The sequence below is a fragment of the Aethalodelphis obliquidens genome, unplaced genomic scaffold, assembly GCF_003676395.1.
Source record: "Aethalodelphis obliquidens isolate GAN/ISIS:26980383/991018 unplaced genomic scaffold, ASM367639v1 scaffold15, whole genome shotgun sequence".
Taxonomy (NCBI): Eukaryota; Metazoa; Chordata; class Mammalia; order Artiodactyla; family Delphinidae; genus Aethalodelphis; species Aethalodelphis obliquidens.
In genome coordinates, this window is record NW_020837959.1 from 32119302 (window position 1) to 32135560 (window position 16259).

Below are 16259 nucleotides of genomic sequence, written 5' to 3' on the forward strand. Positions count from 1 at the left end.
AGGATAGCTAGGACAAATAAAAAACAAATAGCAAGATAACAGACTTAAAAATAACCATAACAATAAACACATTAAATGTAAACGTTCTCCAAACTCCAGTTAAAAGTTGTATTTTGTCAGACTGGATAAAAAAGCAAGATACAATTATATATGCTGCCTATAAGACAACTGTAAGACATAAACAAGTTAAAAGTTAAAGGACGGAAAAACACATACCCTGTTAACACTAGTCAAAAGATGTGAAACTTTAAAATAAAAACTAAAAAATAACACCACTAAGAGAAATTAAAGAAGATCTAAATAAATGGAAAGATATAATGGGTTCATGGTCATAATATTCATATTATTAAGATGCCAATTTTCCTCATTTCATCCACAGACTCAATGCAATCCCAATCAAAATCACAGAGAGCTTTTTTTTTTTTGTAAAAATGATTATAGAATTCATATGGAAATGAAAAGGACACAGAATAGCCAAAAAGCTTTGAACCTGAACAGAGTTGGAGGACCAGTGCCACCTAATTTCAAGACATTATAAAGCTACAGTAATCAAGATGGTGTGGTACTGTCATAAAGAAAGACAAAGAGATAATTGGAACAGACAGAGAGTCCAGAAACAGACTCACACAGATTTTTAAACTGATTTTCAACAAGGGTCTTTTTTCAACAAACGATATTAGAACAATTTGGTTTTAATATGCAAATAAATGAAGTTCAATCTATATCTTACACACTTAACAAACATTAAAAATGGATCACAGGGCTTCCCTGGTGGCACAGTGGCTGAGAGTCTGCCTGCCGATGCAGGGGACACGGGTTCGTGCCCCGGTCCGGGAAGATCCCACATGCCGCGGAGCGGCTGGGCCCGTGAGCCATGGCCACTGAGCCTGCGCGTCCGGAGCCTGTGCTCCGCAACGGGAGAGGTCACAACAGTGAGAGGCCCGCGTACCGCAAAAAAAAAAAAGGAAAACACATATAAAAACACTGTGACCCTGAGTTAGGTAAAGATATTTTAGATACAACACCCAAAACGCAGTCCAAAAAAGAATGAACTGAAAAAATGGACAAGATAAAAACTTCTGCTCTTCAAAAAACACTGTTAAAGAAATGGGAAGACAGGCCATGGAGGGGGAGAAAATATTTGCAAATCATATAGCTGATAAGAGACTTGTATCTAGAATATACAAATAATTCTCAAAACTCAATAATAAGAAAACAATCTGATATAATGAGCAAAAAATTTGAACACTTCTCCCAATAAGAAACAACAAAGGGCAAAGAAGCACATGAAAAGATGTTCAACAATTATGAATCATTAGGGAAATGCAAATTAAAACTACAATGAGATACCACTACACACCCATTAGAATGGCTGAACTTAAAAAGACTGACCATATCCAGTCTTTGCAAGGATGTAGAGGAACTAGAACTTTCATAGGCTGTTGGTGGAAAGAGTAAATAATACGAACATTTGGAAAACAGTTTGGCAGTTTCTTAAAACATTAGATACCTACTATATGATCCAGCTATTTCACTCCCAGGTATTTACCCCAGAGAAACAGAAGCATATGTTCATATAAAGACCTGTACATGGATGTTCATATCAGCTTTATTTATAATAGATAAAAACTGGAAATAACCCAAAATATCTACCAACAGGTGAATGGATGAACAGTTGTTGTAAATTCATACAATGGAATGTTACTCAGCAATGAAAAGGAATGAACTATGGACAAATCTTGAAATAATTCTGCAGAATGAAAGAAGACTTAAAAAAAGTAGTGTGTGCGTGTGTGCGTGTGTGTGTATATGTATGTACATAACGTATATATTGATTCCATTTATATAAAAGTCTAAGAAATGCAAACTAATCTACAGTGACAGAATGCAAATCAGTGGTTGCTTGGGGACAAGGTTGCGGGTGGAGAGGGCTGGGAGAGAGAGATTCCTAAGGGGCTCTTTGGCGGTGACGCATGCATTCATTACCTTCATTTTGGTGATCGTTTCATGGTTATACGTGTTGAAAGTTATATTGTACAGCTTAAATTTGTGCAATTTAGTTTATATCAATTATGACTCAATAAAGCTGCTATAAAAGGAGTATTTGTTTTCATTTTGAATATTTTTTAGCACTTTAATTTTGGCAATTCATTTATGTATAATCTCAGACATATTTTGAATAGCATATAAATTATTGTTAATTCTAATATCAGTCATTTGAGTTTCATCTCCATATTATTCTCAAAAACTCCAAGCTAGTTTAAATATATAACCTGCTCAAAAAAATACAGATTCTGAAAAACTTTCCTTCTCTGTTTTTTTCACCATCTATCATGAATAGTCTATTGGTATAGAAGCAATCTAATAGTACCATCTTTCAGCTAATTAGTTTATGCCATTGTTTTTCAATTTAAGCAAGCAATTTTTGTGAGGCAGACAAAAGTAAAATCCATGGAATATTTCAAATTATAACGCTTTTTTTTTCAATCTCAAGGGAAAAATTATATGCTACAGTCAGCACAGACCTTTTAATTTAGGGTACTGATTCTCCATATGTCTTACGAAAAAATTTCAAACACACACAAAAGTACAGAACTGAATAATGAATCTATATGTACCTGTCACCAAGCTTCAATCATTATCAACATTTTGAGATTCTTGTTTTATCTATTGAGCTCCCCTCACCTTTTCATGGAACATTTTAAAGCAAATTCCAGGTATCATACCATTTCATATCACAGATATTTCAATATTTACATCTTTTTCTAATATGCCAACAGCTTTCTAAAAAATTGCCTCACACAAAGTTAATTATACTTCATTACCAGAACACTTAATTTCTTATGCTTCTCCCCTACAATTTGTATAGGGGTGTGTCCCATTTAGAAATTCTTGTTTCATTAACTGAAGTGCTCAGGAAGATGGTTTTTAAGAAAAGCAATATAAAGACATATGTATAAGTTTATAGGAATGTTAATATTTTTAAGAGAAATATTTTTGATAGGTTATTCTGAAATTAAAACAAACACGAGGGATCTAGAATATATTAACAAACAGAGGTTCATTTGTTTCTTTAGTAATTCACTTATTTATATATCCTTCCATGGTTCCACCCAGTTCCAAGCCAGTAGTGGAGCTGGCTTGTAGCAGTTTGTGAGAGATGGCTGGTAAAGTTTTTGGAAATTTGTGAGCTGGTTGTTAAACATCACTATTATTAAAAATTATTTAGATTTTTAATAAAACAAATTTTATTAAAAAAACCCAAATACTCAAAAACTCAACAATTTTAATTTTACTATTATCTATGCTCTTCAGTTTACATGTCTATTGTACAATATCTGTGTGGTGGAAACATCATGTTTGCTACTGAGCATCTTTTCTCTACTCCGTGTTTAGTAATGTTATGTTGGAGGCCTGAAGTTAGTCATGGTGGGAATATTTATGCCACAGATATAAGCAAATGCTACAAATTAGAACCATCCCTCACACCCCTGCCTGGACAGCCTGTTGTTAACAGTGGCCAGCACAACACTGCTTCCACCTTGAGCATTAACTCTGAGTCAGGTACTGGCGTCACATGATATATTTCTTGTCTTTTGAAATTTGAGCATAACGATCCTTCTAATGTTACAGTATTAAAAGCACATTAAATAGAAGGCACCAAATAGACAAATGTGAATAGGTCTGTAGGAAAACAAATGCAGAATACATGGTATGTATTAATAATTTTTAATATATGCCTTTAAAGTTCCTTTATTATAAGATCCAAAATATTAACACAGAGAAACTTGTTATGCTGAAGCTCAGGAAATAAAGAACCCTAGGGAGGTAGCATCTTTGGTTTGAATTGTTTCATTACTTGAATTTTAGAAGCATATAAAGTGTAATTAGATAGTGATTAAATAAGAAGATTGGAAATACTATATAAAATGTATATATATTCTTTAAATGATACAATAGAATGCTAAGAAAAATAATTATGAATCTGATTTTTAAAGAATAAGTATAATTTGGGAACTATCATATACCAAAGACTGTGAGAGCTTAAGTGTATACCAAGTCAAGTGTGTTTAATAGATAAGTGATTTTTTATCAAAGAAGGCAAAAAGAAATCTATTTTAAAAATGAGGTTTTAGTTAAAAACTTAAAATGCTACCAAAATTTGCCAAACTTGTTTTGCCAGTTGATATTTGCAGAAATCAAAGCTTTGTCTGTCTAGTCTGCATTTATATTTAGTCTGGGCATTTAATCTCTCTTTTGATCTTAGGTTTTGCCATACACTTTAAGTTGTTTTATAAGGCTTTACCATTAAGTTAGTTTCATAGCTTGTAAAATCATCTTATACTAGCGAACAGCTTATTTTAAAACTGCTCAGAAAATACATAAAGGAGTAACAAGGAATTAAAATGAACACTGTGGTTCTTTATATGTGTTTCTTTTATTTAGGTTATTTACCTCTTGTGAAAGCTGTGTTACTTGGTTCTTTTGATGTTCCAGGTCTTTTAGAACCATCGAGTTTCGTTTTTCTAACTGAAGCACTCTTCTTGCCAAATGGACACTAGGAGAATGGAATAAGAAAATTAATGCTTACAAAAGAGGAATACTATCTCAAATACTCAAAATGTGTTTGTGTGCTTGAAAACTAACCATTTCCTAATAATACTTAAATATTAACAGGAAAAATATGGAGTCGAATAATATTTTCAGGTGTCAACAGTGGAAGACCAATATCCCAACAACTCAAAATTTGAAAGTAACATTAAAAATCTGCATAATAATGTAACTGTGATATATTGATTATCACAGTAATAGTTTCTAGCCCTTGCTATAAAAGTGGAAAGTTACATTATGATACTTGCTTGAAAAGACCGCAAGAAAGCAATTCACAGCTTTTCTTCATTTTTATAAAAATTTACCATTTACAAACAAATAAGGCAATTAGTTGAAACAGTAACTAACAGCATCAGTGTTTTCCTCAGACAACATAATGCATTTTATAATACAAAACACAACTGAATAGATTTTCTATTGAAAAAAGAGATGGAAAAGATGTCTGAAAAGTGGAGACAGATGTCTAACAGTAAAGGCAACAATTCTGTATTAAAAGAAACCACTAAAAGATCACACTGTGATCATCACAAGATGATCACAACTTATTGTATTGAGTGTAATCTTTAGTATTTTAAATCACATTAAATGTAAAATGTCCCAATTCTACTTTTAAGACATAATTAAGAAAAAAAGGTTTAGCTATAAGAATCATAAAATCATCCCTACTAACCACTGGGGCATAATTCTTTAAAAAATCTGCTAATAATGTTGAGAACAGATGGTGCTCCAAAGCCCCTCTCTGTAATTCCAGAAACTTAAAAATTTAATATTTATCACATTTTCATATTCTATGTGACTTAACCCATTAATCTCTGAATTGCAAAATCTGTAGAAACTGAGAAGGCAGATGTTTTACAATGACAAGAAGTAAAATATTTTTGTTCTAAAAGAAATTATAGGACAGAAATAATTCCATTGTATTTCAAATATTTCCTAACATCAGATAAAGGAATTCATACAAAACTCTGAAAAAAAAATGCTAAATGTCACCCTATACATCTATTTCTAAGAACTTGTTATTCCAAATGAAAAAGATGAGTTCTTTTGTTATACAGTGAATTGGGTAGCTTATTTAGATATGCTCATATCTAAATTCCTATCCTTTCAACTGGCATGAGATTTTGCCTTAATAATCAGTTGGAGTCAGAGATGGAAAAGACACAGTCCCGTTTTCTGTCAGTCATTTTTTTTTTTTTTTTTTTTTGCGGTACGCATCTAGGCTCAGTTCCTATGAACTAGATTGGAACTAGATTGATATATCTAGTTCCTATGAACTAGAATGAAAGTTCTCCAATGACAGAAATTTTTTTAAAATTTGTTTTCTAACGTATTCTAAGTGCCTTGGAGAATACCTGGTACAATAATAATCTGTTCAGTAATAAACTGTTCAGTGAATGAACTTTATACAAGACCTCCTGTTTCTTTATGCCCTAGCCAACACTGGGCAATATCAATCTTTAAAAGTTTTGCTAACTTTACATATAAACAATAGAATCTTATTTTAAATTAAATTTGTGAGGTTAAACATCTCTACATTTGTCAGACATTTGTATTTCTTATTTAATAAATTGATGTTTATGTCCTTTTACCATTCACTTCAAATCTTACCTACGTGGTTAACTCTATTCTACATCTAAATTACCTAAAAATATCACGGCCTCCCAAAATCTCAACAGAACCAACCTATTTTCCATTAATGTCTACTCTGCTTAATGTCCCATAAACATGTTTTGTATATTCCTTCCACTGTACCTCTGTTGGTCCTCCAGTCTGGAGAAGATAGGTTATTCCACTGATTGGGAGCCCAGCTTTTTCTGGAAGGCTCTCTCCGAGGTCCACTTCCTCCATTTCTGACCAGGCCAGCCTTCACTGATCTCTATTCCTCTGACTGACATAGGCTGGCACAGAATACAGTGCTAAATTATATGGTTTTAGATATTTCTTGATAGTCTTTCAGGTGTTCATTTTTTTTCCCCCAACAGATACAATTTAAATGAAGACTTACCCTCTGTGGTGTGTGCTGAACAGAGGGGGCACTTACTAAATCCTTCCTGACTGATTTTAAGTAAATTTTGCTCAAATGCTAGAATTTTGCTCAAATTGCTTCAAACCATATTCCAAGGTTGCAGAGTCTCAATATTAAAGTACAACTAATGCTCAGCATCTAAGCATTGAACTAGTAATAAAAAAGAGCATAAAGTTTATAAGGGAAGAAGGCAAATGTCACAGATACCAATTCACCGCTTCCATATTTCAACCTCCTAAACTTTTAAATGTGGCACATTGTTGTGCTGAGTGATTTGGTGCTATAGGTGGATTCTGTTTAGAAATCTGGGATATTAGAAGTCAGAAGACAGGAGGGGAGTTTAGTTTAACTGAAATTCAAAGCAAGACAAAAGAAGAATTGCTCAACTAGCTGAGTTTATGTCTCCTTAACGACAATGTACATACTATGAAAACAAATCTTTAATGAGTTTTTTTATAATGAGTAACCATGGATACAGTTAGGGGAAATGACTCCTGATAAAGTTTGTTTGTTTGTTTGGTTATTTATTTATTTATTTAGTACTGAATTCCTCAAGAAAGCACTGCTTTTACAGGCTCTCTGTTGGGACACGTACGTACAGCATACAATTCTTCTTTGTAATTATATAACTGCCATGTGATTTTTACCTGCACCAACATTAAGTTTTACATCAACTAGAAACCAATACCACAAGAGTATAGTTTTGTATTTGAATTTTAAACTAAAACTTCACCTCTTATCTGGTAAAATTACTTCCCCAAGGGTTACATCTTAGCTCTCTCAGCACCTCTTGACTCAAAATAAAAGTTATCCTCTTGGATTTGTCAATGGCAGTCAGTACTTCTGATTATCACATATAGTTTCATAGTAGCCTAGCCCAGGCAGTGTGAACATGGCCGACCTCCATTTATATCTGAGATATCAGAACACAGTGGAGGACTGATGCTCTGTCCTGAGTCCTTCAATATTGGATGGTTCTCTTAGTATTACCAAAACTCCAAATAAATAAGTGTAGGTACTTAGTTACCTGCTAATTAGTTACTTGGTCTGAAATAACATTTGGTTTTTTGCTCTTTTTCAGTTTTAACAGGTCAGAGTCCTGTCTCAATTAGCATGGCATGGAAAAATGGTTCAAAAAAAGGGTACATGGGCCAGAACGATTTCAGCTTCAGAAAGCACAAGGTTGCTCCCTGCACTGACTGCTTTCTTGGCAGTTACTGAGGACTAAATAGTGGTGCATTATGATTACCTATAGTTATATGAGTTTTTTTCTAGTTTTTCTATAGGTTTAAACTTTCAAGTTGATCATGAGTAGATTAGCAATAACTTTTTAAAGGTTTCTAAAACCAACCCAAATGAAATAAGCAAAACTTTCTCTAAGGAGGAAAATGAGAACTCACACATGTGAGAATAAAGGAGATGAAAACAAAATTTCATTATGCACAAAAGTTTGCTAGGAAAATAAAAGCTTCCTCTGCTTTATTTTTTCCTTTATTATAAAGATTAGTCTACTGTGAAAGTTTCAACTTAAAGCTCTTTATAAAACTAGACAGAAACTAAAACAAAGATCAATAGTATGCAGTAAATCTTGCAATTTGAAAGGTTTAAAAACCTTCAGAAAAGTCTCCACATTCAGATATGCCAAAACAAACAGAGAAGCACACACTAAGGCCACATTAGTGCCTGGGTGTTACCCATTTAGTGTTACAGGTTAAAGAGCATAACCAAAACATGCAACTAGAAAATCTTGTTTGCTATTTTCAAAACAATCACTACCAAAACAAAAACATTACTTCAGATTTTCAAGTTTAGTCAAGAAGAGCCTTTTTTATTTTAAGCGACTTTAATTGTATATGCCCTTTTAACTTTCCACAACTTTGTCCCAGAAAGCTTAATGCAATATTTAGTTACTGTTCATATCTCTACTGAAAATTCAAAATGTGAGTAACCTTCTTTAACAATTATAATGTGTTTAAGATACACTTTTGGAAGTTATTTTTCAAACTAATTTTGAAAAATTAGTTTTGTTACTTCTTTATTGGAAACTAGCATTATGGTCTATGTCTTAAGAAACTGATTAATATCAAAGAAAGTGAATCTAAAACTAGTTTCATGTCCAGGAGTTGTTTCCACTAATTATTTCAAGAGGTCTCATTAAAATTTTAAAACAAAATTGTTTTAAATGAAAACTCACCTTGTGCCTCATTAAAGTTTCTGGAACATTGGCTTTACCTCGAAAATCAACTGTGTGATCTATTTATGTTAAGAAACATTAATTGACATAACAAACTTTTATTGGACACCTACTCTACGCCAGGCACTCACTGTGTGGTGAACTTCTTTGCATCCATTTTCTCATTTTAATTTCATAATATACATTGGGTGGCAATAGGTAACTAGTGAAAATTTTCAGTGGCTATCCAATTTACTAACAGCAATATGGCACTCAAAAACAGAAGGCCTAAAAATTAAAGTTGTGTATAACCATTAAAAATTACCTTTTTGAAGAATATTCAATGATATAAGAAAATGTTCAGGGTGAAATTATAAGATAAAAAATTAAATTTCTAAGTTACATACAATAATACCCTAAATACATAAGAAAATATATGTATCTGTATACATTTTTGAATGGCTATCTTTGGACAGTAGGATTACTGGTAATTTTCCTAATATTCTAAAATAAACATATATTATTTTTATAATCAGAAATCCCCTCCAATTAAGTGTTACCCTAAAATATTTAATTCTGGTTGTTGAATATATGAAATTTTAAATCAAATTTAGTATGAATGGGATATATTGTGTAGCAGATGAGAAATAAGTTCCTTTGAAATTTTAATATATTTTGAAATGTGCTGATGTATAATGAAAACTTTATTATGCAAATATTTCATTTGCCATTATGACTGAGTTATTTTATAATTCACCTTAAGCTTCCATTGCTTTAATTTCAAATGTGACAAATTAAATATAGATTCTCTTGAAGGTTATATTGCTTTCATCTTAAATAAATTAAACTTAGAGCACAAAGCCATTGACTTCTTTACAAATATCCATTAAGAAATCAAATATGGACTTTGCAAACTTCAGAAATGCATCAGACCCTAAACAGGGATCTTCTTTGCCATTGGTCGATTTTGTGCATACAGCAGGCACTCAATAGAAGTTGTTGAATGAATGTGCAAAGGAATGCATAAATGTCCTCTTTGGCTATCTAGACTTACTTTCCCTTCACTCAGTTTAGATGACCTCAGAAGCACTTCCTCAAAATAACCCTCTGGTTCATCATGAGAAGAATGCCTGGCACCAGCTGGTAGGAGATATTAATAGCATGCCCATTAGGCACTTGTTCAAGGCACATAGATAGCTCAGTGATAAAATCTTTAGAAATATTTGGACAGTTAAGATTATTCAGAATATAAATCAGTTGTGGTTCCTTAAATCTTCAATCTCAATATTAAGAAATCAACATCTGTTTTGGAAATTCTTAAAAAAATAGTAAGATAATAGTAATAATTGCTTTCAATTTTAGAAGAACTCAGCATTTGGGGGCTAAAGAAAGAAAGCTTACAACAGAAAAATTCTTTTTTCTTCTTGTGACCAAGATTCTTTTGAAGGAATCAGATGATAAAATAGAGAAGAGAATGGACTTCCTCCTTCAAATTTCCGTTTTTAGCATTTCACCAATCATTTGCCACTGATAAAAAAGTCGCTTGCCCACAAAACTACATTTCTATTCCTCCCTTGGCAACATAATGCTCAAAAACAGAGATATGCTGAAAATCACAAATTATCCTAGGTCACCCTCAGGAGGGACTCAGGGGAGAATGGGAATGGAATGGGACTATAACCGATTTTTTCAAGTAATACATAATTTAGAAATACTTGCATCTTCACTAAACAGAATTAACCATTCCAACTACAATTTGATATCTGGTAGTCTTCTACCCTTGATCTGTTCAGTGTAACCAGTAAGAAACTTAAATTCTAAGCATCCTATTGTTACTTCTCATAAAATGGTCTATATCTTACATCACTTTAGATAGCTGTAAAGAGCCGTTACCCTCTGAGCCAAAGTTTCTACAAAAGTATTAGAATTAAGATGAATTGTTTTTCTTACTTAGTGTGTAATGTCTCTAAATGTTTAAATCTATTCATGTAAAAATAACAGATAGCAGCTCTGAATCCTCAAATACTCAGATGAAGAGACATTTCTACTAGGTATCTTACACCATGCTAGGTAGGGACAATGGAGAATAAACAAGAATAAGATGTAGTTGCTGACCTTGAGGAACTTTCCATCTAGCTGGGGAAACAATATGGAAAATGAGAGCTAGTGAGATAAGACAAATGCTCTGTTGTATGGTATGTGGAAAATAGACATTATAGGCAGACAGATATACTACCCTCATCTGGGGTAGAGAGGTAAATAAGGCTGGAGAGGTAGGGCCACATGGAAGGGCTTAGAAGTCTGATAGAAACATTTAGATTTGTTATGGTAGCAAGCAGGGCTCTTTCTGCAAAGCAGTATGAGTTCAGGTGGGAGAAAGGAGTTAGGAGTTAGGTCACTAGAAAACCAATTAACATAGGTACAATTTTCTCTTAGTATACTTTAAATAGTATCTCAACAAATAACTAGTGGATCGTCTAAATATTTTCTTGGTCTTCACAAAGTGTTTTATACTTTCAATCACAGTATATATGCTAGCTCTATCTCTCTCTCCCAATCTCTTTCTTTTTCTCTCTCTCAAGTATACATCAAGGAATGTAGACAGGTGAATAAAAAACAAGTGAAAAAAAAAGGAAGCATAATTCATTAATTTTAACCTGAAAACTGTTGGTACAAAAAAGCATTTGTAACTCACCTGAAATTATGATGAAAATAAATTTAAAATGGTGTCATTATCACTGAATCCAATTCTAGGAAAATTCTAATGTACACTTACATTCTACCCAACATTAAACTCACTTAAAAATACATGAAATGCATGATTATTACTTACTGTGTTTGTGAGCAATTTAATATTTATGCATACTAAGAATAAAGTAACTTTATTTTGTCACTCCACTCAGTACCTCATCAAAAAGCACAATGTAATTACATTTAGCTTGAACGGATAAGTGAAATGAATATATATTGATTTTACCTTTGCTTTAGTCGTCTTTTGGCTGTTGTGGGAACATTAGCACCATAGCCATAAGAAAAAAGAATCCTTTCAGCCTCATCTTCATTTTCAACTGGAAAATATTGAAGTGTACAATGTGAAATATTTTTTTTCTTAAAAAGTATGGCAGAAGTGAAAATAAAAGAGGTCATAATAAGGAATTAAGGAGCATAAGAACATTTAAAAGGGCTAATGCATAACCTCAAGCAGACCATTTGTAAGCAGCAGCACAGTTATTTCGTAAAGTATATGCTTGCTTGGATTTGTTCCATCAATTTTTAAAAGGTTTAGTAAGGGACTGCATCATATGACACGTTAAGTTTTCTTGTTATAAAGCATAATAATACAGATGTTATTTACTCTGAGGTTCAAAGGCTTTCTGCATGAAATGTATGTTATGTACTTCTGAAAAAGTAATGATAAACTCAATTTCATTACTTCTTTTCTTGATTAGGAGAAATGATTATTTTTAATTAGGAAAGATGTTCATTATTTTATCAGAAGAACAACTTTATCCTAACTTGCAATAATGAAATTATGCATTTAAGTAGGCTACTCTGTGAGGAAAATGTACAGTCCTAAGAATCTATTGATGGCATTTAAAAAAAAATTACAGAAAACACAGTAACACCATTTACTTCTAAATTTTGCTATTGTCACACCACTCCCCCAGAGGAATTTTAACTAACAGGTTAATGTTTTATGGGTAAAACGTTTAAATGCGATGACAATTTACTGTAAGTTGAGATGAAAAAATATTTAATCAAAGGCTATAAAAGCTAAAGGTTTTTTAAACCTTTAAAAAAGGTTTAAAATTTAAATTTAAAGCAGTTCATGACATATAACAATTTTTATAACATTATTCATCAATAACCAGTATTTTAATGTCAAAAAGAGAAACCTACTTTCAGAAATGTTTCAGGTTTAAAATAAAGCCAAATATTTTACATTAGTAAGTGAAGCTATTTGCAGGCCTATCACTGTAATATGCACTTATTTGTTGTTTGATCCTTCTGTAGTAAACATTTCAGGAATATTCATAAGTGTTTTTTTTTTTCTTCAATTTTGACCCTATTCACAGTGAACCAAGATCAGTTTTCAGAGGTAGGATTAGTAGTTATGAGGGACAAGTGTAAGCAAGAGATCCTATGTGCCATTGCTGATAGTAACATCTATCATTGCTCAGATCCAAGTTGGCTTCTCCAATCCAGCTCTATCAGAACTAGAGCAGGCATTTAGATACCTATCTGACGCTTGTTTCTCTTAAATAGTTCTAAGGTCAGAAGAAAGAGGGGTAAATTTAGCTAACATCTCAAAAACCCATCAGATATTGATGGACAACTTAAATTTGAGTTTAATACTTACTGGATTAATAACTCATGGGCTAACTATTCTAGTGGTGATTTAATTACAGAAACAATGTCCTACACAAAATGGCAAATGGTACTAAAGAGATATGAATGTGCCTTAGTACCACTATTTTTCCCATGCTAGAGGCATTAGGAAGGTATGGGGAGAATGACATTCACAGAGAACGTGCAGGAAGGAACTGCAATGTGTAAAGGCACAGAGCTGTGAAGTTTCAGTAATTGTGAGAAAAGTGGCTGAAGTTAGTCTGGAAAACAATAGTAGTAGAAAGGGAGGCCAAGTTCCAACTGTGAATGGGACTAAAGTCTTGTTTGCTAGGCTAAAGAGTCTGGATTTTATTCTAGAGACAACAAGAAATTAAGAGATTAGTACAGGTAAGTGACATGACCAATAGATTTTTGTTGTTGATGCTGATATTATAGGAAAAAAAATTCCAATAATGGGAAAAGGGTGACCTAGATTGGTAGCACAGAGAACTCCTTACAGGTTATAGTAATAATCCAGTTGTGACTTGGTCCATAATAGCAATGGAGGATGGAGAAACGAACCTGGATTCTAGACAAATGAGTAGGTATGCAGGTGAGATGAGGCACTAGATAGGATGAGGGAGGAATCAAGGTTGACAAAAGCTAGTTGGGTAATTAGACAGACTTTAACCTTACTAACAGATCGAGAATACAAGAAAATTAATACGTCTTAGGGAAGGAAGGGAAAATATAAATAATGTTACATCTTCAATGACTGCAAGAATTCCATACAGACCTGTGGAATCACTAGCCTGTGGCCAGTAACTGAAATTGTGGAAAGGGATAAAATTATCCAGAAAGTAGGTAAGTAAGAATTGAAGAGGATGAGGGGAAAAAAAAAAAACCCTGGGAACCAGAAACAGTTAGATAAAAGAAGAGACAACAAAAGCGACGGAGAAGAAACAATCAAAGGCAGGTGACTTAAGCAAGAGAAGAGTTTTGAGAAATGTGACAAATGCCCAGCAGAGGTTACAAGTAGGATGAGGTTGGAGAGTAGGTCCCTCAATTTGACAATTAGAAATCTGATATTTAAAAAAAATTTATTTAGCTTCTAGACAATACCTGTACTTTTAACAATCTGATGACGATCTTTGAAAACGAAACTCCTCAAATATACAAATATTAAACTTATTTGATTACAAAAAGCAATTCAAGTGTAAACAGGATACTGTAATTTGCCATGGTTACACCTTAACAAATGAAGTCTAACCATCTTCATCTCAGCTGAATTAGATGATAATCCTTTGAATATTGTACACACTATAGTACTAAAAAAGAATGTTTTGCACTTACATCTTACAAATTTTGTTTAATCAGTAAGTACTCGTTAAACAAGGATAGGAATATTCTAATTTCCAATGTCAACAGATAGAAAAGAACCTAGTTTACTAATCTTCCAAGTACAAGCAAATGTATTTTATTTTAAGATACTTTTAAGATGGTTTATAAAATATCATAGCAAAAAATTAATTTATGTATCTTTTCTAAAGATTTTGTTTAGAAAATATTTACACTCATGGAAAAGCTGAAAGAAGTGTACACTCATATATCCAACATCTGGATTCAAAATTAAACATCGTACTATATTTATTTCTCACACATTTATCTGTCACTGTATCCATTCATGAATTCATCTTATTTTTTTGATGCATTTCAAATTAAGTTGCAGACCTGTGCCTTCACCTCCAAACAGTTCAACATGTAAATCATCAACTACAGTTGAATATTACTTATAGTTCTTTTCTAAAAATAAAATTTACATATGGTGAAAGGTACAAATCTTAAGTCTATCATTCAACGAATTTTGAGAAATATAAATAGTTGACCCTTGAACAACAGGGTTTGAACTGCTTGGGTCCACTCAAACATGAATTTTTTTTTTTTTTTTTTGGCGGTACGCGGGCCTCTCGCTGTTGTGGCCTCTCATGTTACGGAGCACAGGCTCCGGACACGCAGGCTCAGCGGCCATGGCTCACGGGCCTAGCTGCTCCACGGCATGTGGGATCTTCCCGGACCGGGGCACAAACCCGTGGCCCCTGCATTGGCAGGAGGACTCTCAACCACTGCGCCACCAGGGAAGCCCAAGCACCATTTATTGAACAAACTTTCCTTTCTCTAGCTGAATGGTATGCTTCCTTTATTAAAAATCAAATAATCAGACAAGTGTGGGTCTCTTTCTTAGTTCTCTATTCCATTTTGTTGTTGTATTTGTCTTTCTTTATGTCAGTAGTATACTAGCTTGATGCTGTAGCTTTATATTAAGTCTTGAAGTGTAACTCTTCCAATCTTGTTCTTTTTTTTTCAAAATTATTTTGGTTATTCTAGTATGCATATGTTTTCTTTGCCTTTAGGCAAATAACTAGGAATGAAATTGCTGGATCACTGGATAGGCTGTTTGGTTTTATAACAAAGTGTCAGTTCTTCCACAGTCTCACCAACGTCTGGTATAACCAGTCTTGCTAATTTCAGCCATTCTGGTAGGTGTGCCCTGGTATTATTAAAAGTAGACCTTTTAATAAGTCCTTTGAATTTCCACATAAATGGAATACAAAAATGTTAAAAAGAAAAAGGAATTATGATTAGGACGATATTGATTTTATAGAATTCATGATGTATCTATTGATGTTTTAGCAAGTCTTCTTTAATTTTTCTTAGCAATGGTTTGTATTTCATGTTGTTCAATCTATTCCTACACATTTTATGTTTTTTGATACTATTGTAAATGAAATTGCTTTTTAAATTTCTTTTTCCAATTGTTTGCTTCTAGTGTGTCTGTGTGTGTGTGTATATATATATATATATATATATATATATATTTTAATTTTATTTATTTTTGGCTGCATTGGGTCTTTGTAGCTGAGCAGGGGCTTTCTCTAGTTGCAGCAAGCGGGGGCTACTCTTTGTTGCAGTGCGCAGGCTTCTCATTGCGGTGGCTTCTCTTGTTGAGGAGCATGGGCTCCATGTGCGTGGGCTTCAGTAGTTGTAGCGTGTGGGCTCAGTAGTTGGGGCACGCAGGCCCTAAAGCATGCGGGCTTCAGTAGTTGAGGTGCATGGGCTCAG

The 16259-nt window shown here is 33.2% G+C and overlaps 1 protein-coding gene across 5 annotated transcripts in view; it reads right to left on the minus strand.

The window, feature by feature from the left end:
* PIBF1 (progesterone immunomodulatory binding factor 1) overlaps positions 1-16259 on the minus strand; it is a 213458-nt gene that overhangs the window by 61392 nt on the left and 135807 nt on the right. For all 5 annotated transcript variants that reach the window (XR_003434692.1, XM_027116085.1, XM_027116086.1 and 2 more), the window contains 2 exons: positions 11788-11878; positions 4456-4558 (listed from right to left, as the gene is read on the minus strand). Coding sequence is in view for 4 of the 5 variants with exons in the window: in XM_027116085.1 (XP_026971886.1) it covers positions 4456-4558; positions 11788-11878 (194 nt within the window). In the remaining variant the exon portion in view is untranslated. The remainder of the gene's footprint in view (positions 1-4455; positions 4559-11787; positions 11879-16259) is intronic.